Genomic DNA, 22,492 nt, shown 5'->3' on the forward strand with positions numbered 1-22,492 from the left:
ACTCTGCAGTTTCAGGAGGAAACATCTCCTGGGTCCACTTCTATGAGCAATTTTGATACTTAGTGGGAGGAAAAGGCTACACCTTCATTAGCAAACCACATCTCATTGCCCTCCTCTCACCTGAGATGTCCTTTCTTTCCCGATAAAGCAGTTTCTTGGATGCACTGCATATACTGGTTTCCTTTCTAAACAGATTATCATTTAATACAAGTGGTTTATCAGTCTCACCATATGGGTACAGCAACCTGCAGGCATCACCAGATTGATGAGATCTGAGCTCGGAGTCACAAGGGAAACTGCTCTATTCTTGGCTCAGTTGGTAGCTGCACTTCAGTCCCATATAGGACTGAGTGGTGAAGTATCCAGTTCTGCATGCAATAGCCTTCAACCTAAGACAGGGCCACACTTCAAGTAGTGGCTGTGATGTCCTGGACACCACCATCAGCATCTTGGGAGAGTGACTTTTACAAGGGCCTGTAGTGACAGGACAAAGGGGAATGGCTTTAAACTGACAGAGGGGAGACTGAGATGAGCTCTTATGCAGAAGTTCTTCCTGGCGAGGGTGCTGAGGCGCTGGCACAGGGTGCCCAGAGAAGCTGTGGCTGCCCCATCCCTGGCAGTGTTCAAGGCCAGGTTGGACAGGGCTTGGAGCAACCTGCTTTAGTGGAAGGCGTCCCTTGAAACTAGACAGTCTTTAAGGTCCCTTCCAACACAAACCATGCTGTGATTCTATGATCTGGAGAAGGCACGGTCCACGCACTGGCTTTAGGGCTGTACCCACCTACAGTTACAACTGGTTGGCAATGAGATCTTCCACACCAGTTCCAGCATCCAGCACCGTGAGTTCACACAGATGCCACGTTTTCCTCCTGCTCACGTGCCCATCTGCCACCAACCCCTCGACACACACATCTCAGCCCCCTCACCACACCAGCCCACGCGGGACCATCGCCACTTACCCACTAGCACGGTGATGACCTTGTTGCTGGCGTACTGCTCGATCTCCCGCAGCCACTCGGGCAGGCAGCGGAAGGATTCTTCGCAGGTAATGTCGTAGGTGAGGATCAAGGCGTTGGCGCTGCGATAGTAACTCTGTGTGATGGATCGGAACCGCTCCTGTCCCGCCGTGTCCCAGATCTGCAGCTTTGGGCAGAACAAGGAAAGGTGGGAAAAGGGAATAAAGAAGTTAACTTCTTCTATTCAACAGCAGCACTGCTTTGACCTATTAAAACCCCTTCAGGGTAAAGCCAATGGTGGGAAAGCACTTTGCTTTTTTCCCTATTGGCTTCCTTTCTCCCCGCAGTGTTTTGTTTGTGTTCCTGCACTAGTAGATTGAAATGCAAGGCACAAAGTCAGCTGGCACTGCAGCCAACAGCCCCTGGAAGGCACAGGTCTGTGGGTTTTCATGTGGCTTCCAGTGTCTCCCTTTGCTGTGGACAGAGCTGCTGGCCTGGAGTTGTAACAGAGGCAATGGAGAAAGAGTCACTTCTCCTGCCCCTGAATTCCAACAGCATCCAAACAGCAGCAGCATCCAAAGCACGTGGTAAACACTCCATCCCTGGCAGTGTTCAAGGCCAGGCTGGACAGAGCCTTGGGTGATATGGTCTAGTGTGAGGTGTCCCTGCCAATGTGAGATGTCCCCCCTAACTATTCTATGATCCATCCCAAGAAGAACCGATAAAGCTTCTCTTCTAGCCCCCAAAGCTAGCTAAAGTTATGCTGAGATGATGCATTGATGGAATCAAACAAGGAGCTCAGATGAAGGCTGATCCAAGGACTCCAACATGTTTCCTCTTTACAGCTTACCCATCCCACTTAGCTGCTCACTGCCTGCCTTCCCAACATGTAGAACTGGTTGACATGTCCTTAACTATATCACAGACTGGTTTGGGTTGGAAGGACCTTAAAGCTCATCCAGTTCCAACCCCTGCCACGGGCAGGGACCCCTTCCACTAGAGCAGCTTGCTCCAAGCCCCTGTGTCCAACCTGGCCTTGAACACTGCCAGGGATGGGGCAGCCACAGCTTCTCTGGGCACCCTGTGCCAGTGCCTCAGCACCAAAGAGGTCATGAGCATTTGCCAAACCCTCTGGGTCCAGGAAGACAACAAACATTTCCCAATACAAACTAAACTGATCCTGTTTTTATACTCTGACCATCCGCAAAACCTCAATTCTTCAAACAGGCAGTCAAAGAAGCAAACATCCAAAATGGAAATGTTCCAACATAAAAGAGCACTTCTCTCCTTCAGCTCTTATTTTTTTAAGCACCCTCCTTGGAATTAACGATGTGAAAGGGTGATTTCCAGCCAGAATCCTGCATACTTTGGGAAGAAATAGGTGAAGTATTTGAGATTTGTTCCATATATTTAGCATTACAGAGAAAAACCTTATTCTTGCCCAGTTCCAAAGTCAAACTACCCCAGGTACTCATCATAAAAGTGTTAGTTGAAATAAGAGCTTCAGATGTGGGTCTGAAAAAGTACTTTTTTTTTTGAGAGAAAGTGATTTGTTCTGGTTCACAGCTCCTGGGCCCTTTGTGCTTAATCCCTTGGCATAGTTGTACTTAAACAGCTGAACTCAGTGCCTGTAGTTAAGGAACACACAAAACCATACGTGAAATTACTTGCACATGGAATTCAGATACTGAACGAGTCCCCATTAAAACAAATCAGCCTTCGAACCCCAGCAGATGGAAAAACACAGCTCATTTTGTTGTTGCTCGACTGTTTCCCAGGAAAAACATTTACTGATTGATCTGCTGGTTAACTCCAGCTTATGTGTGTTCCACACGCGTTGAGATGATCTCCAAGCTGACAAAAACTTGATGTGAATATGTTCTTCAATGTAACAGACATAGACATCAACAGGGATTGCACTTGGGAGACAGTTTCTCACTGGCTGCAGTAGTGAACCGGGCGCAATAAGATAGGGAAGAGCCACCAACCTTATAGCCAGTGACAAACTCTTCCTGCACACAAAATGCACATCTCCCACCTCACCCCACTGATTATTTCTCCCAAATGGCAGGGGGTTGGAACTGGATGATCTCAAGGTCTTTTCCAACCCAAACCATTCTGTGAATTATGGTTCCATGAATAAAGTATTTCACAGCAACAATTTTACCTGCCTGTTTTTCCAGAGGATCCAAAGGACAGTGCCTGACTCAGCCCGCAGGAAACCTACATCTTTGTTTTCTTGAGGCCAGCTGATGCTTCCCCTCCCTCAGCATTTGCACACTTTTAGCTTCACGCACATGTACATCTCCACCACGCACAATAAGATCACAGGTCCGGATAGCACAGCCCTCCGCAGCACTGAGGATGCTAGCCTTGACCAGCACGAAAATTGGCTCAACTTTGTGTAGCCCCCTTACTACAGGTGGTGTACATGCTTTTGTGTTTATTAGAAAAGGGCAGGCAGACCAAAAGCCCCTCAACTGCACTGTGCTGTCTCAGCTCATCTGTCAGTGAGCTTCAGGAGCAGCTCACATCTGATACGGTTTGCACACAGCGTTCACACCAGCAAGTCCCTCTCCACTGACTTTCAAATGTAATTTTGAAAGCTAGAAAGTCATTTTTCCCTGGAAACCTAGCTTATTTTCACCTGGCCCGTGAGCAGCCCTGCTCTCTCACCCTGGATCCCGGTGGACGTGCAGGAGATGCTGCCCAGCACAGAAGCAGAGTCACAGCTCGGATACTGTTAAATGAGCTAACAATGAGAGCAGCGCCTTGTTTGACTGGGATGTCATTTTTATTGCTCTGACTCATTCCCACTTTTCCTGCTCATTAAATGTTTATTCTCACTGGCACTGATTACACAAAAAGTTTCAGCTACAAAAATCACTCCCTGAAAGAAATCCATTTGCTTTTCACACTCCAGAAGGCTCATTCAAATGCCCAACTGTATTGGAGTAAGCTTCCTCCCAAGCTTGGTCACTGTGGCTGAGCTCTGGCAACTCCAATTTATTCCATTGGTGGGGTCAGGCAAGGGACTCTTTATTTGCTATGTCAAATACAGCTGGTATACCAGCTACTGCTTGCTAAGGCTCTGTCAAACACAAGCCAGCCCCAAGGTGATCAAGAGAGTACATAGAATCATAGAATCATTTGGGTTGGAAGGGACCTTCCAAGGTCATCTAGTCCAACCCCCTGCAAAGAGCAGGGACATCCTGAACTAGACCAGTTGCTTGGGTGGATGCTTGTGCATTCAAACATGTGCAGGGCAGCAGGGGCTTACCACTGATGAGTTTTTATTTAGCTTGTAGACCTTCCCTACACCATCCTTAGCCCTTAGATAGCCCTTATTGGCACAACTGTTCCATATGATCTCTTCAGGAGTTTGCATCCTCAGTCCAAGACAGTCTTAAAACAGGATTATGTCATGGGAGTAACAAGTCAAACACAGACAAATCCTTAGGGTGAGCTCACTGGTCTGAAACCAGACCTCAGATATAAACAATGCTCTTTAGGCTCCGTCTGTACTTAACAGGGAACCAGTTGCTTGGAAAGGAGAGGTATCTGATGTGGATGGGATTCATCTTCCTCAGGATAGTTTTTCTCCCTCCATTAACCAGGACAATCTAGACACAGCTGGTTTAAGCCAGGTATATAAGGAAAACCACTAATTCCACCTTCAGTGCAGTACTTAAGCCATTTACTACTTAGATCCTCTAAGCTGCCCCACTGGACCTGTGTTTGGCTGAAAGACCCATCTCTGCTGTCCGAGGAGCCTGGACAAGCAGCAGCAGTGTCCTGGTCAACCCTGCTACGCCAGGTGCCTGCTAATGAGCATCACAACCACTGAGCTAAGCTCTGACACCACAGGGGCTACACATGATCCTCACTGCTTTCCTGCCTGCTGCTGTCCCACTTGCACAGCAACGTGCTGAATGGTAACTCAGTCCTTATCAGGGGAAGGTATTTACACCTCTTCTCCTTCACTTGCTTAGGCTGGAAGGGCTTCTGCTTAAGGACCAGCATTTGCCATAGGTTTGCACAGTTCCTCACACAGGAGGGTGGCATCCTGCTGATATGATCATGGCTTTTTAAATCTGTCCTAAACTGAGGAATACACCACCTGATTTTCTTCTAAAAAACCTGTGTGCTGAAATACAGGTTAAAAACCACCCAGGGCTGAAAATCTGCACAAGTCCATTGTTCCTATCCCATCACTTACACTAGCTTAAAAATGGGTCTCATCATATCCAGCTACTGACTGGATGCGTATCACATATGATGCTGCCTGCATCATATCACACTGCTGCCACTCTCCCATTTGCTCACTGCTAGGTTTGATGAAGGCAGCAAGGGGGAAACTGCTGTGTTTCACCTCGATGCCCCTGGATTTAATGCAAGCATAGCAACCCCAGGAACAGCTCAGGGAGCCTGGACACGCTGACATTAGAGGCTCAGGTAACCTTATTCCTCTCCCACCTCACAGACACCCACAATCTCTACTAATGAACAAAGTGGCACCAGCCAAATCTTTGGGTGCTGGAACCCAACCATGGATCCCATTAAAACGTAAGACTGGTCCCTGGTGCGTTTTGGCTCAAACAATGTAGCTCTCTGCCAAGTGATGCTCAGGCTCAGTTTGGGATTTAGCACAGGACAAGCAGTTTGGTTGCAACCACCCTATTTTGGAGGGTAAATGAGTTAATCCTATGGAGGTCATTGCTCTTCTCAACTCAGTTTGTTGACTAAAGCACAGGTATTGTGATCATCTCTGCCTCTCCCAAATCCATAACTCGGAAGCGGAAGACAAGCCTTTGTTGTGGAGAACTGCACAAGCCCACAAGCCTGCTCTTACCAGCAGCCACCTTGGGAGCTCTCAGAAGACCATCATCAAGCACATCCCAATGGGAATGCAATGGATCTCTGCTTACCAGAAATGCCGTGAGCAGAGGTTGCACTGAAGTGCTTCTTGCACTTCCTCAACTCCAGGCAGGCACAACCTTAGCATCCCCTAAGCAAGGACAGAGTTTTGCAAGACCTCCCCTCTCTTTTCTCCCTTAGAGTACGTGCACTGTTACAACCCCAATGGTAATTGTGGAGAGGGGCACAAAGATTGCTAGACTCAGCATTGCCTTTGCCATGTCAGACAGCCCTGTGCTTCCCCACGTGCTGCCTTCCAGTTGCAAGAGGACTGGCAAGAACCCTCAGCTATGGTGCTGCCACACAAATTTACACTTAAACCCATCAGGCTCCTACCTTTACTTTTTCACCGTTTATCTCCACAGTTTTGATCATGAAATCAACCCCAATGGTGGCTCCTTGACCCGGTGGGAAAAGCCCCTGAAAGGAAACAAGAGTTTCATTGAGCAAACTCTAAGTGCCAATCCTCACCCTTGTCCACCCTCAGAACTATTCCTCCCTTGTCCCCTTCCCCAGACACTTATTGCCATCACATTTAGATGAATCACGTTTCCCCAGCACAAAGGTTACCACAATTCAACCCCACAGTGTTTTCCCTGCCTACATGTCCCTCATCATGTAGGAAGTTGTTGACTTCAGAGTTAGGAAAACAGGAGGAGAATTCATACAGAGAAAAGGAGAGGGGAAAAGCCTTTCTTTAGTGCACTTGGAAAAGGCAGGGGAAGAGTAGATGAGGTCCCTCCAAACTATTACTCAGTGCCTTGAAAGAGGTGTGAGAACACATGTGGAATGAGATACCTTTGTTCCAGCAGCCTCATACCTTCCCTCTCTCCTCCACCACACACCACAGCATGGAAAGGCATTTCTGGCAGCTCCCACTGCTAGGGTCACATTCCTGCACAGTGTTTTGGGAGCAAAGCATGGAGCCAACCACTACCAGTGCCACAGCAATGGCAAAGTTGGCGTGATGCTGGTGGAATTTGATTGCAGCACCATAAGAAAGGAGCGACAGCAAAACCTCCCCTGGAAAACCCCAGCCAGAGCTTTTTGATTTCTGGTATCCACATCTACAAAGTCATGTTGATTCTGGGGCATGTCCATCCCCTACAGCATCTGCACTGCCAAAGCACAAGCAGCAGAAGCAGCCTCAGATTTTTGTGGTTAACCCTTTGGAGTTGACCGGCTTTATTGCCACTGTCACATGCTGGTGGAGGGTTTTAAAGCCATGTTGATGTTAAACACTGGAATTAACAGTGAGGGGGGGAAAATGCTGACAATTCCTAGTGCAGAGTGCAACAAGACCCCCACAACTTATTTTTTACAGTCCATGATGCAAAATCTTCTGTTGCCCCAGATCACAGAAGCATGGTCCTTTCTCTCTCATTCTGCCACCAAAAAAGGTCTGGTGTTTAACAGAAGACACTGGACTGAGAGCCCAGGACCCAGCTTATTTCATTATCTACTAATGGCAAATAAGAGGGAGAGCTTTTTGAAGCAAGGGATGGGGAGAAACCACACAGGAGCACACAAGATGTGCTGGTCCAGAGCACCTCCAAATCAGGAGGAGTTATCCCGGCAGCTTTCAGGGTTTTTTTTTCCTCTTCAGAAGGGGATAAGCTTTCTCCAGCTACCAAGTACAGCAGTAGATGCCGATGTGCTGCTTGGCCCATGTTGCTATAGGTGATGCACGCACCAGGAGTGCAGATAACAATGCGCTGGAGCCACGACGCCAGCAGAGCCCTCAGTGCACATTCAAAGCTCCATGCTCTTGTCCCCACCCAACATCCATGTCCCAGCCTTACCTGAGTGAAGCGACGGACTAAGCAGGTCTTCCCCACACCGGCGTTGCCAATTAAAACAATTTTGAAGAGGAAATCATAATCTTCCATACTCATTTACGCAGCTGCAAGAGGGACAGAGCACAACGCAATGTGAACCGAGGCAGCAGGGAAATGCCTTTTTATACCTGCTGGACTTTATCCCTCCAAATATTCAGAGCAAAGGTCCCCTGCCGTGTGTGTGGCTCCTCAGATAAGGAGAAGAGCCCTTCCTGCTCCAAGTCAGGGCATCCACGTAGTCCAACATCAGCTGCTACTAAACCTTGGCCACGTTTTGGCTTTCGCGCTGTCTCACCTGAATTGGAGATGCTGGTTCTGAGCCCTCCAAGCTCGAGCCACCATTTCCTACATCTCCCCAAATGTCTGTTTTGTTTCTCAGCTCCAAAGGACAGCATGGACTTTGCCATGCTGTCTGAGAGGATCATGTAATCTGTTGCTGTCAGGGCAATACCCAGAAACTCCCCATGTAGGCACTGGATACCCACAGAGCAGGGCTGGGGCACACAAGGGCAGAACAGATGGGGAAATTAAAATAGCTCTAAAATACAAGCAGCAACATTTGTCTTACAGACAGAAAGAGCTCACTTGCTAAAATCGTAGAGCAGAGTGGGGAAACAGTTGGCTGAAGTACATTAAGAGAGGTTTTAAAGAAGAAATAATAGTGGCTATAAGGAGTATTGCTACTCCTATGACAGCTCTCTTTAGTTTTGTGAATATAGCTTGCTTGGCTTAAAGCTCAAACAGGAAGTGGACACAAAGAAGCCTGAGGGTTACTTCGCACACACATCCCCCTCTCAAGCCCAACAGGAGAGGTGGCAGGATGCAGAGGCTGATGTTTCGGCAATGCCACAGGAGGTGGGCAGTGTTGCCTACACAGGGTAAGACCTCCAGGGCTTCCTTAGACCACTTGCAGTATGGGGAGGACTGAACAGATACATGTAGCTTGCTGCAGCTGAGCAAGGCGGGAAGGATGAGTACCCAAACCTCCATCTCCAGTGCACCCAGGGATGCTGCTGACACTGCAAACAGAGAAGGGGCCTGTAACCTTCGAGAAAAAAGCATCAACAGCCACAACAAATTCAGTTGGAGGTTTCAAGCAGACAGAAAAACCCATAGACAAGGGTGCAGAAGGGCAGTGTTTGGGAAGATGCAGGTATTATATGTGACATCAAAGACCTGTCTTCAGAACCGGACTGGGATAATGGCATAAAAGACATCAGTAAAAAGACAGGTTTACAAGCTGTCGGTGGATACCAAGTAAGGTGGTACCTAAGCATCACTATCTAATCCATCAGTACCTATAGATTAGGCACTGGATGAGAAGACAGAGACCTCTCCTACTGTCTCCAAAGGTCCTTCTTTGGGAGGGTTCATTGCCACACACTAGAAGGTCCCAGTTACAGACACAGGTCCCATCACATGGCTGTGATAGGCTTTTAGTCACGAGCTGTCTGGGTCAGCCTGGTAGACCTGGTGGAAGACTGATTCAGCTGCTTCACGTCTACGTGATCCTTGGCCTTTCCAGAAGCCTAAGACAAAAGGGTAACCACACCAAATCAGTGAGTGACTAATGACGTGCATCACATCAGCAGATGGTTTGCAAGGACACTGCTGAATCACTACAGGGACATGCTAGTGACACAGCACAGCACTTGCCCTGCAGCTTGTTTGCTGAGCTGGGGCTATGGTCCCCTGCAAAGTACCACCAAACAGCAGGAGCTGAAGCTGTCCTGAGGATGCTCTGACCTCACTTCCCTCCTATCTCTTAATATGAAGAGTAGGACCTTAAAGAGCAGCCTCCAAAAATGCCCTTTTTTCTTTTCTGGGGTTGTTATTTTGTGTCATCATTTCCTATCTCCATGACTGGCTTTCCCAGAGTGGGACCAGATAACAACAACATTATTAAGACTATGTTGACAGCACTTTCACAGAGAAGGTTAAATGTTAATATAAGGTTTCAAGCTTTCACACTAACCAATGTGCAGAAAAAAATGTGATCATCCACTGAAAGCTATTTCAAGACTAACAAGACTTACTCAGCACTGGATAATTATCCCTGGGATGCTTCAAATCCCAGAGCGCATTGCTCCCCCCTTGGAGGGATTTCAGATCTATTACTTGTACCCCAAACAGCCAACGTTCAAATTTATCTTCTTGGGAAGCTTAAAAATAAACTTCCTCAGCAGATCTCTGAGCTCAGAAATGTTAAATGGCTCAGATATACCCTAGGGTTACATCTGATCCCCTTCATTAGACTCCAAGACTAATCATATGTGATAATGACCCCAAACGGGAACCAGAAGATGAGCCAAGACCATAAAACAAACAACATAATGATGAGATTAAATGCCAGAATCAAAGAGACACCAGAAGTGTGGGCACAGGAGGGGAGAAAGCAAAGGAAGCAGCAAGGAAAAGAGAAGTGGGAAGTGGAAGGAGCAGATGAGGTTGAGCATCGCTGCCCTATCACCCCTGTTCACCTAAGCTGGCGTTTCTCCCTTTGCTGTGCACGCACACTCTCACCTACCACGCTGTCAGTACTGGAATCACAACCATTGCATCAGTCACCATTACAACATCTACAGGCAGATGCCTTCCAGCCAAGTGACCTTTGCTGCTGACTCAGGCTCACATAACCCTCCCTCTCCCCAGGGAAGATGTGTCTCAACCTCTGCCCGGCTCACCGTGGCCAGGGAATGCGCATGTCAGCAATACATCCCACTTGGAATTCCATGCTTCAGAAAGAAAGAAATAACACACAGCGTCAGGTTTTGATTTGTTTTTCTTTCTTTTGGGTTGTTTGTGTTTTGGTTTGGTTTTTTTTCCCCTTTCTGTTCTATTGTGTTGGCAGGCACAGGGCTCTGCCATGCATCCCTGCAGTGGTTTAAAGTGTTAGTGCTGCAGCTGCCTATCCCACCCTTTGGCAGAGACAAGGCCCTGCAGCAAGGAATGGGATGGGATGCCTGTCCGTGCCTCAGCCACCCCTCACCACGTTTGGTTGACACAAACAGGGCTGGCTCCAGCACAGAGACATGCCCTGTGATGAGATGAAGCAGGAGCAGAGCATGAGGCCAGGAGCAGGGCAGAAACCCGGCTTTCACAGCTGTTTCTCCCAGTTTATACAGCTCACATCCCAACCAGTTTCCATGGCTCATGACCCTCCCTGAATTGTCCCCAGCAGCCTCAAGGGGATCAGTTCTGCAGGGGTTTATGTCCTTTGTGCCACTGCTCTGCTCCACTACATCATGCAGCCCCATGTATGGCCACTGTGGGCAGTAAAAAGGAGCCAGGAGAGGCAAATCAAAGTGGGGTAACCACTCAGAGAGGTGCATCCCATCAGCAGGGATGCAATTGAAGGATGGCAGGATATGTTTTAGGCTTAGCTGGTTTTCTTTGCTTGGGCAAGACAGTACAGTGAATGCTCTTAGTATTTTTCAGTTATTAATTCCAATTCAACCCAAAGACTGGTGAGATCCCCCCAAAACAAAAGCACAGGGGCCAGGGGCTTTCACCTCTTCTCCCCCCCCCAGGCAAGCTTGTACAAACAAGCTCCAGCTTGTCTGGATAAAGGATGCACAGAAGCCATAGGCTGCCTGCCCATGCAGCCAGCACTGATGCAAAGGCAGACACAGATCAGTCCTTCCCACTTCTCCCAGTGTCCTTATTGCTGGAAACCATCCCATAGCACAGCCAGCAGGACTTTGTCCTCTGTTTCATCCTGCCATGGGCTCTTCTCTTGGAACAAGGAGTAAGACACACTCCATCTGCTTCCCCTGCTCACTACAAGCCACAAAGGCAAGGAGCTCTCCACAGTAAATATATATCATAGAATCACAGAATGGGTCGGAAGGGACCGTAAAGATCATCCATATCCAATCCCCTGACATGTGCAGGGAGGGTTGGAATATATATTTCAGGTAATACAATATCCAGGTATGTTGTAGTTTATTCCATTACATGATTTCCTCTCCTCACATTTGCTCCATTCACCTCTCAGTTATCCCTGATCCACTTTAACAGTGTTTATCATCATCTTTACCAATTATTTTACCCTTTTGCAGTGTTTTTTCACCCATTAGTTTGCATGGGCACAGAGGGTTCCTCTTCACATCTGACCTGCCCTAACCATGCCATGCTCAGGCTCTTTGGTTGCGAACTAAGTGGTAGGAACACAAGGCAAAGGTTCAAATACTACCTGGAGATATGAATTAGTTTGAACTGATCAAGTTCTCCTTCAAATGGGTGAAACCACTTATTCTGCCTGCCTAGCATCAGCTTTTGCACCAGCACCAGTCCTTGCACAAAACAACCATAAAGTGTGAGTGAGGTTTTTAGCTCCCTTGACTCCTTGCCCAAGGAACACTTTCCACCTCTAGGCATGATCACGGCAGGCTCGATGATGATGATTTTGCCCCAGTTGTTTTGGCTCACGGAGCTGTCCTGGGTTCAGCAGTAGCAGTCGTTTTTCTCCTTCTTGGTAGCTGGTGCAGTGCAGTGTTTTGACTTTCGGCCTGGGAACAGAGCTGATAGCGATGTTTTGGTTTGGCCAAGGACTTTGTGAGCCTCATGCTCTGCCAGGGAGGAGGGGAAGCCAGGAGGAAGCAGAGACAGGACACCTGACCCAAACTGACCAAAGAGGTATTCCATACCACAGCACGTCATGGCCAGGATGTAACTGCGAGTTAGCTGGAAGGGCTGGGAGACTGCAGGGCTGGAGGAGGTTGGTGCTTGGTCAGGCTGGGGGGGAGCGAGTTACTGGTCGGCTGGTGCTGAGGTGTTGTATTCTCTTCCCTTGTTATTTCCTTTATCATTGTTATTATTGGTGGTAGCAGCAGTGATTTGTGTTATACCTGAGTTACTAAACTGTTCTTATCTCAACCTGTGGGAGTTGCATTCTTTTCGATTCTCCTCTCTGTCCCTCCGGGAGTAGGGGAAGGGCAAGAAGGTGGGGAAGCGAGTGAGCAAGCTGCCTGACTGGTTTTAAACCACAACAGGAGCCAAAAGTGGAGTGGGATACTTCAAAAGCACAAGCCTTTGCCAGTCAACCACAAGATCTGCCAATGTCTGCCTGTCTTTAACCCTCCCTGAAGATGACAAGACAATGTGTGCTCAAGAAACACTATGGGCAGCATCCATCTGAGCTCAAAAACCTTTCATCTCTAAAATAATGTTTTGGCACCTTCTCCAGACTGAACCCCCCAGGTTCCTCAGCTGTTCCCCATCACTCTTGTGCTCCAAGCCCTGCACCAGCTCCATCGCCCTTCTCTGTCCCCGCTCCAGCACCTCAATGTCTCTCTTGTAGTGAGGGCCCCAGAACTGAACACAGGATTTGAGGTGCAGCCTCACCAGTGCCCAGCACAGGGGGACAATCACTGCCCTGGCCCTGCTGCCACAGACCAGGATGTTGTTGGCTTCTTGGCTGCCTGAGCAGAAGCTGCTCCTGTTGAGCTGCTGTTGACCAACACCCCCAGGTCCTTTTCCATGAGCAGTTTCCAGCCGCTCTTCCCTAAGCCTGTAGTGTTCTATGGGGTTGCGGCCCAGATGCAGGACCCAGCACTTTGCCTTGTTGAACCTCACACCGCTGGCCACAGCCCATCAATCCAGCCTGTCCAGATCTCTCTGCAGAGCTTCTTACCCTCCAGCAGATCAGCACTCCCACCCTGCTTGGTGTCATCCGAAAACTTACTGAGGGTGCCCTCGATTCCCTCATCCAGGTCATTGATAAAGGCATTAAACAGGTATGACTGGCCACAATACTGAGCCCTGGAGGACACCACTTATGACTGGATCTAAGTCTATTCACCACCACACTTGGGGCTCTGCCATCCAGCCCTTTTTTTTCACCCAGCAAAAACCTGTGTAAAGCAAACCCCAACCTACCTACAGCTGCAAACGCCTCTCCTCAATTAGGGATAAGGATTGAAATTATATCAGAGCTCCTTGCTTAATAATTTGCACCTCAGCTCTATTCCACCTCATTTACAACTTGCTGCTTCAATTAGACACAGAGAAGGACCTGCAGCCTCTTCCATGTGCTGGACCAAACCAGTAAGTCAGGGTGAGCTTTGATGTGCTTATGCAGTTCTTAATGAACAAGAGTTTTATGTTCATCATCCAATGGCAATAACAGAAATAAACTCACCTAAACATCTCAGGTTCAAACAGCAGCAGTTTTGTACAGATATTCTATTGATCACACACCATATGAGCAAGGAAATTCAAAGCTATGGCTGATATTTAAAGCAGAAGGTTATTCCTTCAGGGCCAGAAAACTGCCGGGAATTCAGGTCTGGACATGCTGCTGCATTATGTAATTCAGGATGAAGTGTTTCCATTTCCAAAGCACCTGCCAACCCAAGCAGCTCACACTCCTCTGCATACAGGCAGCCTGAATTTCCTTCTGCTCCTTTGCCCACCTTCCTCACTCATCTCTACAAGGTTTAATTTCACATCCATTCACACTGGGAAAATAAAGACACTCCATCCCCATGACAGCCTGGATCACCCACGCCTCTGGTGCTGCTGGCAAAGCCACAAGCCCATGGGATCCATGCTGTCAGCTTGATGCAACATTAAAACTCCAGGGATGCCGCTCCCAAATTCAAGGGAGAAGGATTTATTGCAGGCACTCAGAGCAGAGCCTGGCATTTCCCATCTCCTCCCACCACACTTGCCATTCCAGCTGAGCAACATCCAGTTCCCTGTGCACTGGCAGTCCTAAATGCTCCTCTTCACCAGGGATGGTACCCCAGAGGAAGGGAGGAGGTTCCAAATGCAGGAACACCATGTCTCCGTGTGTGACTTCCCAAGCAGAAACACAGCAGCTTTTGTCCCACACACACATTGCCTACAGACTATTAGAGCTCGCACCTCCATGGTGCATCGGGCTTGCAGCATGCTCACACTACCACTGACAAATTCAAGCTCCCCAAGTCCATCCAGTGCTTGCAGAAGGTGTCAAGCAACCAAACACAGTGCAAGGAGGTGGGGGAGCTTCCCCATGCACAGTATCCCCATCAACATTGGCTGACCTGCTGCCAGTCATTCAAAAGTCTAGACGCATTTAAAGAGAGCAAATTGCATCCAATCATTCCAGCTGGGAAAGAGCAGTATGTTGTGAAAACCTCAGCCCTACCCTATTTGGAGCTCCTCAACCCTTTGCTTAGGGTATTTCTCCTACAGAAACCAAGGGAGCTGAATAGGTATGAGTTCTCATGCACCACAGGTATGTTTTATCACAGATATGTTTCTATAAGCAATAGAAAAACTACAGCCAAGGGGTTTTGCATCAATGACCATGCAGAACACACAGCTCTTCCCCTTACCTCCTTTGCACCAGGGATGATTTGCAGCTTATTGGACAGCTTTGATCAGGACATAGCTCATGTTAGTTGGCCTTCAGGAGCTTGTGCAATGCTACAGAGGAACCCACTGACCAGTGATTACAGCTGCTTCAACATAAAACAAGCAGGTAAATCCAGCACCAACATCATCCCAAGGAAGAACCTGGAGCAGGAGCTCTGCTTTACTGGGCAGACTGAGCTCAGAAGAGCAGGATGTTCATCTGTGATGCCCATGCTCAACATGAGAAGGCCCAGCCTTGCTCCATCCCATAGCTGGACACCAGCTCTCCTCAGTTCCAGAGATAACTGACTGCAGACTGCCCTCTTCATCTGCTTAATGGTGGAGGTTACAAGTCTCGCATCCAGAAGCACTCTGGATTTTCACATGTTCCTGGCATCCCCTGATGGAAAAAAGGCTTTGTGTCCATGCTATCCACCTCTGGGTCAAGTCTTCTGGGGGGCTTTGCTAGTGCTGGTGTCAAGAACAGCATTAACACACACTGTTAACCATCTTTTGTTGGGTGGTGGTTGTGTTGGACACATCCCTGAGGATCTCAGTGCTACCGAAAGCTCTTCAGAGGAGAGACCCAGCAAGTCTGTTCAGTGTCCCCATTTAACTTTACCACCTCCTGGTGGGAGGGGAAACTCAGTGACATTAGTAATGCACTTTGGTGTTGGGAATGGCCATGGGAGTGCAAAATACGGTATTCAGCAAGCATATGATATTATGCAGTTATATTCCATCAAACAGATCTGGATTGAGCCATTGATCAATGATGATGCTTCTCATGCAGATGTACTAATCAGATCCCTGCATTAGTTAGGAAAAATGAGATACACACAGAGTACTTGCAAAATAACAAAGAGAAAATTAATTTCTTTAGGATTGGAAACAAATAATGCTGATGATGCACATCCACAATGCAACAACCGCGTCTGACCAAGCCGAATACCAGCAGCAGCACACCCAGGATACACACCATCTTCCAAGCATAAGGACTGCCCCAAACTCCCATTTCCTACCAGAATCTGGGTTCTGACTACAAAAAAAAAGAGTCAGTGCAACCTTAACACATGTTTTTATACGTATTTCTTAAAACATGCCTGGACACAGAGACCCAGGGCTGCAGGCTCAGAACAGCACTTGGTTTGGTCACGCTAGCACTTGGTTTGGTCATGCTATAGCAAGTCATGCCACCACTGAGCTGTACGCTCTGCAGCAACACATTTTTGCATGGAAGTGGTTAAAGACTCAGCCAGCACAGCAGACACAGGCTGACTTCCAAGCATGGAAAACTGCACTGCCAGAAATCCAGCCAAAAATGTTGCTTTATGCACTCAAAAACAACAGGCTCTTCCTGAAGGGAAAGAAAAAAAGCTAAAACTACAGCCAAGCATTAACTGGACTGTGTCTTGCACAGAAAAAGCCAGGAAAGCTTCCTAAATCCAGCTCTCTACAACGGGAAATAAAGCTCCTGCACAAAGGGCTGATCCACTGAAATGGAGAAATTCATCAGGGCCTTAGGTGGGAATTCCTCTGACTTCAGAAACAGGGTGCAGGATCAGAATGAACCTAAATTGCTCTTAAAAGATGGCCAAGGTTTTGGGGTTGCACAGCCTGCACGGAGGCAACAAAGCAATTCACCCTTGGTCTGAAAGAAAGGTTTCTGCTTGTCAAGCAGGTAGAAGGCAAAGAAGTCTCCTGACGCTGAGCTAGCAAGAGTTTAGGTGACACCATGGTCATACGTGGAGCAGCTTTGACACTTGGTGACAGGGCTCTGATAACACACTTGCACAATAAGGCAGTGCCACCACTGTTCCTGAAGAGGTACAAGACAAGCTGTTATAGCTAAAGTGTTCCAATAAAATATTTACAAGAACATCATGACTCGCATGAGGCTTCAAACACGGAAGTAAAATCAAAGCATGCCATTAAGCAGTGACATAACTCCCATAAATGCATTGTGAAATACAGATACGTACATTAGACAGCTGGGGTTATAAAAGCAAGAGAATTTTCTTGAGCTCTAGCTCGAATGACATGTCCTGCTGCCACTGACCATCTTGGTTTGATTGTGCCAGAGACTGTGGTTTGAACAAAAGAAAACATTTTGCTAATAAGGTTTTGTTGTGTAAGAATGCCTTTTAATTAAAAACATAATAAGCACTTATTTCCACCTCTTGGTTTCTGCTTAAGGAACCTTGTGGTTTACTGGGATTTACATCACTTCTCCATCAAACCTAGTAGAAGTAACAATTCAACCTCTCATCTAATCTTGCTTTCACATGTCTCAGTGTCCACAGGGCTGTGTTTGGTACCCTGCAGCTTCAACTGCAGGGTCCATACAGCACCATGTATGATGCTCCTGTGCCATGCCATGTTCAAGGCCAGGTTGGGCAAGGCTTTGAACAACCTGGTCTATTGGAAGGTGTCCCTGCCCGTGACAGGGGGTTGGAACTGGATGAGCTTTAAGATCCCTTCCAACCCAAACCATTCTATGATTCTATAACACTTCATTGAGATGAGCTCAACTTCTAACTAGCACCTCTCATGCATTTCATGTCACAGCACGAAATGCAGTGAGGAAGCCTCCCCAAGACAATGGCTTGAAGGAGCTTTCTCCTGGAATGAGTTCAGAGCTATGGCTATTATTTGCACAGTGCAAGTAACCCACCTTCAATCAGCTGTTTGCATTTGGATTCTGTGAGGCAGCATCTTCCTGGTGCCTCACAAGGAAGGCTGGCATCCCCAGGCCAAACTTTGAGGCTTGCCTCCTAATTCAGGAGCAGAACCTCATACTACAGAGTAGGACTTTAACAATAAAAGGGGCATTTTGATGGGTTTTATTTCAACTTACATAAGGAAAGTGTCCCTGTATTCCAGCTGGAGGCTCCCACATGTGCAGCATCACCCAGCCACATGGAAGCTGTGCCACCACAGCAGGAAAGGAGGCAACACCACATCTGCTTTCAGGAAGGACTTCTGCCTCTGTTATGCTATTTAAAGGAAGGTTTCCCCTCCAGATATGATAGCTTTCTTGAACATGAAGTGATGGAGGAATAAAACAGAGCTCAGTGTTACATACTCCTGTTAAAATGGCAGAGGCAATACAATAGCCTTGGTTATTTAAATCCTTACAGGAAGGACATAGAGAAGATGCTGGAGCACCTGAGGGCAGCATAGGGAAGCTCACATCTCCCATACCCTCATTCTCCCCAAAGATGACCTTGAAATCCCTAACCAGAAGGCCCTAGATCAAGTTTTTGGTGACGGGTCTAGGCTGTTCCTAGGCTGATTATTACTCCAGTGCTCCACAGTTCATCAACTCCAGTTTCCAGATGGGACGCACATAACACTTATAACTTGTGCACCCAAACATATGTGCTTCTGCTACCTAACAAAACTGCAGCACCAGTGCAAGTGTTGTCCCTCTAAAAGTACCCTCGTTTGATGGAAACCCCTCAGCTGGGATCAACCAGCCCATCTGGCAAGTGGCTGAGCTGATGGGAAGTCTTCCTTGCATCCCTCTCTGCAAAGGAACACTGCAGCACAGTTTCAACCACGAGAATCTGCCGAAGAAGCAGATGTTCCATGAAAACAAATGGTTCAGAGAGGGAAGAAAGTGGAGATAATAAAGACTTGGGTGTAGCTTCAGGGCTGGTTTAAGCTGGTGTAAGCCCTGCTGCCTCCCGAAGGGAAGGTTACCAGCCCTGCCTGCACCCAGTACTGTGCTAACTGCAGAAGGGACCCAATCCAGATGGGAATCTTAATCTACCCCCAGCCCAATTTAGGGTGGGATAACAGAAGTGGATTTTACAGCCCAAATCCCAGAATTCTGTTTTTGTAAAAGTATCTTTATTCAAACTAGTTTATTTATAATGGTCATTTAATGTCATGGCTCCTAAGTAAGATTTCTATGAGGATACTGCAGATCTCTTCATAGAGTAAAGAGCAGTATTCATGCCCTGGTTATGTTTTAGCTCACACGCTAACATGTAGCCTGTTTTCAGTTCCCCTTCAGATGATTACAGGACTCTTCATTGTCCTAAACCACCGCAAAAGTAGTTACTCACTAGGGCAGCTATCTGCTGCTAAAACCTCATTTCAGCCTCCAGCTGCAGTTCAAGAGACTGCATGGGTTGAGTTTGACACTAAAAGAAACCCCAAAAAGCAAAAAAGCAGCTCTTTAGTGGAAGCTTTCAGCTCTGGTCTCCTGCACTGCAGGCACATGACTCAAACAGCTCACCTAAAAGCCTGGAATCTGGAAAAATAACTTGAACCAAAATGTGTTCCAAAAGCAGGGTCTTTGAGATTTATTATTTAGAGCTACAACAAGCGGTACCTCTGAGGACTAAAGCAGGCAGGCTCCCCTAAACCCAAGCACTGCATGTGCACACACACACATTAAAAGGCCATGTCGGTCACAACAGCTCTCTAGCCCAAATCATGTCTTCACCTCTGCACACCTCTGCTCCCCACGTCCAGCTACACAGGTTAATAAGTTATTGCAGAGATCTGCAGATAGAGATTTGCATTTGGAGAGACGGTGATGGCTCAGCTGCAGGGTCTGCAGCACCAATATTCACCCTTTTGATGTTGTCAATGTTCATCAACCCTACGGCATAGACCAAGATCTACAAGGGCCACAAGAATCCTGGAGAGGGACTCTTCTTCAGGGACTTTAGTGATAGGACAAGTGGTGATGGGTTAAAACTTAAACAGGGGAAGTTTAGATTGAATATAAGGAAGAAATTCTTTACTGTGAGGGTGCTGAGGCACTGAACAGGGTGCCCAGAGAAGTGGCAAATGCTTCATCCCTGGCAGTGTTCAAGGCCAGGTTGGACAGAGCCTTGGGCGATATGGTTTAGTGTGAGGTGTCCCTGCCCATGGCAGAGGGGTTGGAACTGGGTGATCTTAAGGTCCTTTCCAACCCTAACTATTCTGTGGTTCTATCTCTGCTTAAAAATATGTTCCCATCACAAATATGATCTCTTGGGGCTTTTCCAATATAGACATTGCTGCTTTACAGATCTCCCCATCAAAATACAGATTCTCCTTTACAACTACTGACCTTCTGGCAGCAGTCTACTGAAGTTTTGACCTCTATTAGGAAGCAGGAAGTTATTTCCTTTAGTTTACAGGCAGTAGCCCAACCTTCATAGAAAATGATGCCAACACGATGTGTGCAGCCTGGGCAGTGCTGTCACTGTCCAGCTAGGGACCTTCACGCTCACAGCTGCATGGTCACGGGGAGACAACTTGGCACATCACCACCATGTTTGAGACCATTTATTTTTATTCCTTAGCAACAAAGCAGCTCCTGGGGCTGGGTTTTGGGTTCGCTTCTTGTGCTGGGTCTATATTTGGCACCCTGAGGAAATTCCTAAGCAGAAGATAGCAATTTTTAAGAGAGGATAAATGCTGGCACTCGAGCTCTGCTGACAGTAACACCACCCCCAGGCTTTCAGTTAACGTGAAGTGCTCAGACCAGGAGCCAACTGGAGTCCTCATATGGACCAGGCATCTCGAGTCACGTCCATCACACTTTCTGCCTTCACACAACCCTGCCCCAGCATAATAGGAAAAGATTTATGGGCTCATAAAGCTGTTTGTATCAACATCTCCAAGGCTCTGAATATCATCACTGTTCAGCAGCACTGATGGATCCCACGATGGTTTTTGTCCTGTGAAAGCCAGGACCCCTCAGTACTAGCACTGCCTCAAAGAGACTTCGGTACAATGCAGCGATTCTGAACTAAGGCACCGTTCTTACCATAAATCATGGAAGTATCAACATCCCCGAGCTCTCCACAGCTCCCAAGCAAGCATGCAAATGAAATCCTGCCTAATCAACATGAGAAAAACAAATAACACCTAATGTTGCCCAACTCTGCTAGCAACATGGCCTTAAAAAATAGAGATTTAATCATAGCAAGGATAGAGAAATCACATGGCTCGGCGGTTTCACTGGTTGTCATGGCAAACGAAAACCCTTGACTCTGACTTGTGTGTTTTAGAGGAAAGGAGACACAAAAATGCCCTTTTTTATGACAAGAAAGGAATGTTTTCCTAGTGAACCCACAGCACACTCTATCTAAACAGCTGCTCCCTCCCAGGGAAAACGTTTGCTGTTTCTCACTGAGCAGCTCTCAGGGATTCAGGCTATTCAGCCCCAGCAGACATTCAGGCGCGGGTAATGAGAATCATGTGCTTGTAGACGTGGTGACTTCTTGCCTGCCAAAGGGAGCCTGAACCAGCTACAGGGGGGTCTCGGCTCCATGGCAGCTCCACCACCGGCTCCCTGGGAAGCTGCTGGCACACAGTGGCCAGAGGGACCTGGCAGTGGCACAAGTCCGCTCCCCAGCATCACTTCTTGCCACGTGTCCAATAACGGGAGTTTCTTCCTGTGTTCTCAAAGCAAGCCAAACCCATGGGTATTCGTGTGAGGTTTAATCTGGCAGGGAACAACAGCAAAGACACCCCGGTGTTTGCTCTAACACAGGCACCCCAAAGCAGTTTGCACCCTGCCTACATGACCACCACCATACACCTTCCATAACAGTAGATTTTCTGAATACAGGAGGGAGATAATTTGGCTATAGCTTCAGCAGCAGGTCCCCAGAGAGCCTGCTCCTTCCAGCCACACTGCCTTCTGGTTTTGGCTGTGTACTAAGAATCTGGGAAACGAGGCTATCCACACGGCAGATCTACAATACTCATTTCATCACCAGGTCTTATTTAGTTGGTTTAGTCTCCAGCCCCTCCCTTTCTGAACTCCAACACAAGGGCTTTTGTCTAGAAGAAACAACAGGACCCTAAGGAATAATGTTTATTGTATGATGTTGTAAGCGATGCTCCCCGGTGGTTAGGGGTTTCTTCTGCCACCCCCATCCACTGTGATTGCACAGGGGGGACCACAAGTTGCTCAACCACACACATGTGGCTGGCTGGAAAGCAGCCCCTTCTCTAATGAAAGCCACAAGCTCCTTCCCTTATATTCCCCAAAAAGCAGCTGTGTATGAAACTGCATCACTGAGCTTCTAGGTATGTACACATGCACACCAAGGGCCATGCCCTACCAAAGTCACAGAGCTCAGCACTGCAAAGCCTTCATCACAACCACAAACCGTGCTCCTCCCTTCATCCTCAAAACTGAGCCACAGTCAGGGATGCCCATGCAAATCATCTGGAGATAACACAAGGATAGCTAGATTGGAGCCTTTATCTTTTGGGTAGGAGGCAGAAGGACAAAGATTCATCATCATAATCCTCGCTGGCTGGGCTGCGCCTGCAGGACTGCGGGTAAGATGCTGACCTTCTCATCTACAGCCCGCACATACCAAAAGGAGGTCACTTTGTATTGAGCACAAGATAAGACTTCCACAGTAACTTTTTCAGCTCAAACAGTGAATTGTTTCACCAGCCTCCTACGTTAAC

The 22,492-nt window shown here is 47.7% G+C and overlaps 1 protein-coding gene across 1 annotated transcript in view; it reads right to left on the bottom strand.

Annotated features, from left to right (window-relative positions):
• The window catches only part of RAB30 (RAB30, member RAS oncogene family), a 43,884-nt gene that overhangs the window by 2,795 nt on the left and 18,597 nt on the right, over positions 1-22,492 (bottom strand). The window contains exons 2-4 of the mRNA XM_057399040.1: positions 7,676-7,776; positions 6,210-6,293; positions 960-1,143 (exon numbers count right to left, since the gene is read on the bottom strand). Coding sequence (XP_057255023.1) covers positions 960-1,143; positions 6,210-6,293; positions 7,676-7,768 — 361 coding nt within the window. The 5' untranslated portion in view covers positions 7,769-7,776. The remainder of the gene's footprint in view (positions 1-959; positions 1,144-6,209; positions 6,294-7,675; positions 7,777-22,492) is intronic.

Source organism: Pezoporus wallicus, unplaced genomic scaffold, assembly GCF_028554395.1.
Source record: "Pezoporus wallicus isolate ANWC-B61680 ecotype Strahan unplaced genomic scaffold, APGP_CSIRO_Pwel_v1 contig_3876, whole genome shotgun sequence".
In the NCBI taxonomy this organism is placed as follows: Eukaryota; Metazoa; Chordata; class Aves; order Psittaciformes; family Psittacidae; genus Pezoporus; species Pezoporus wallicus.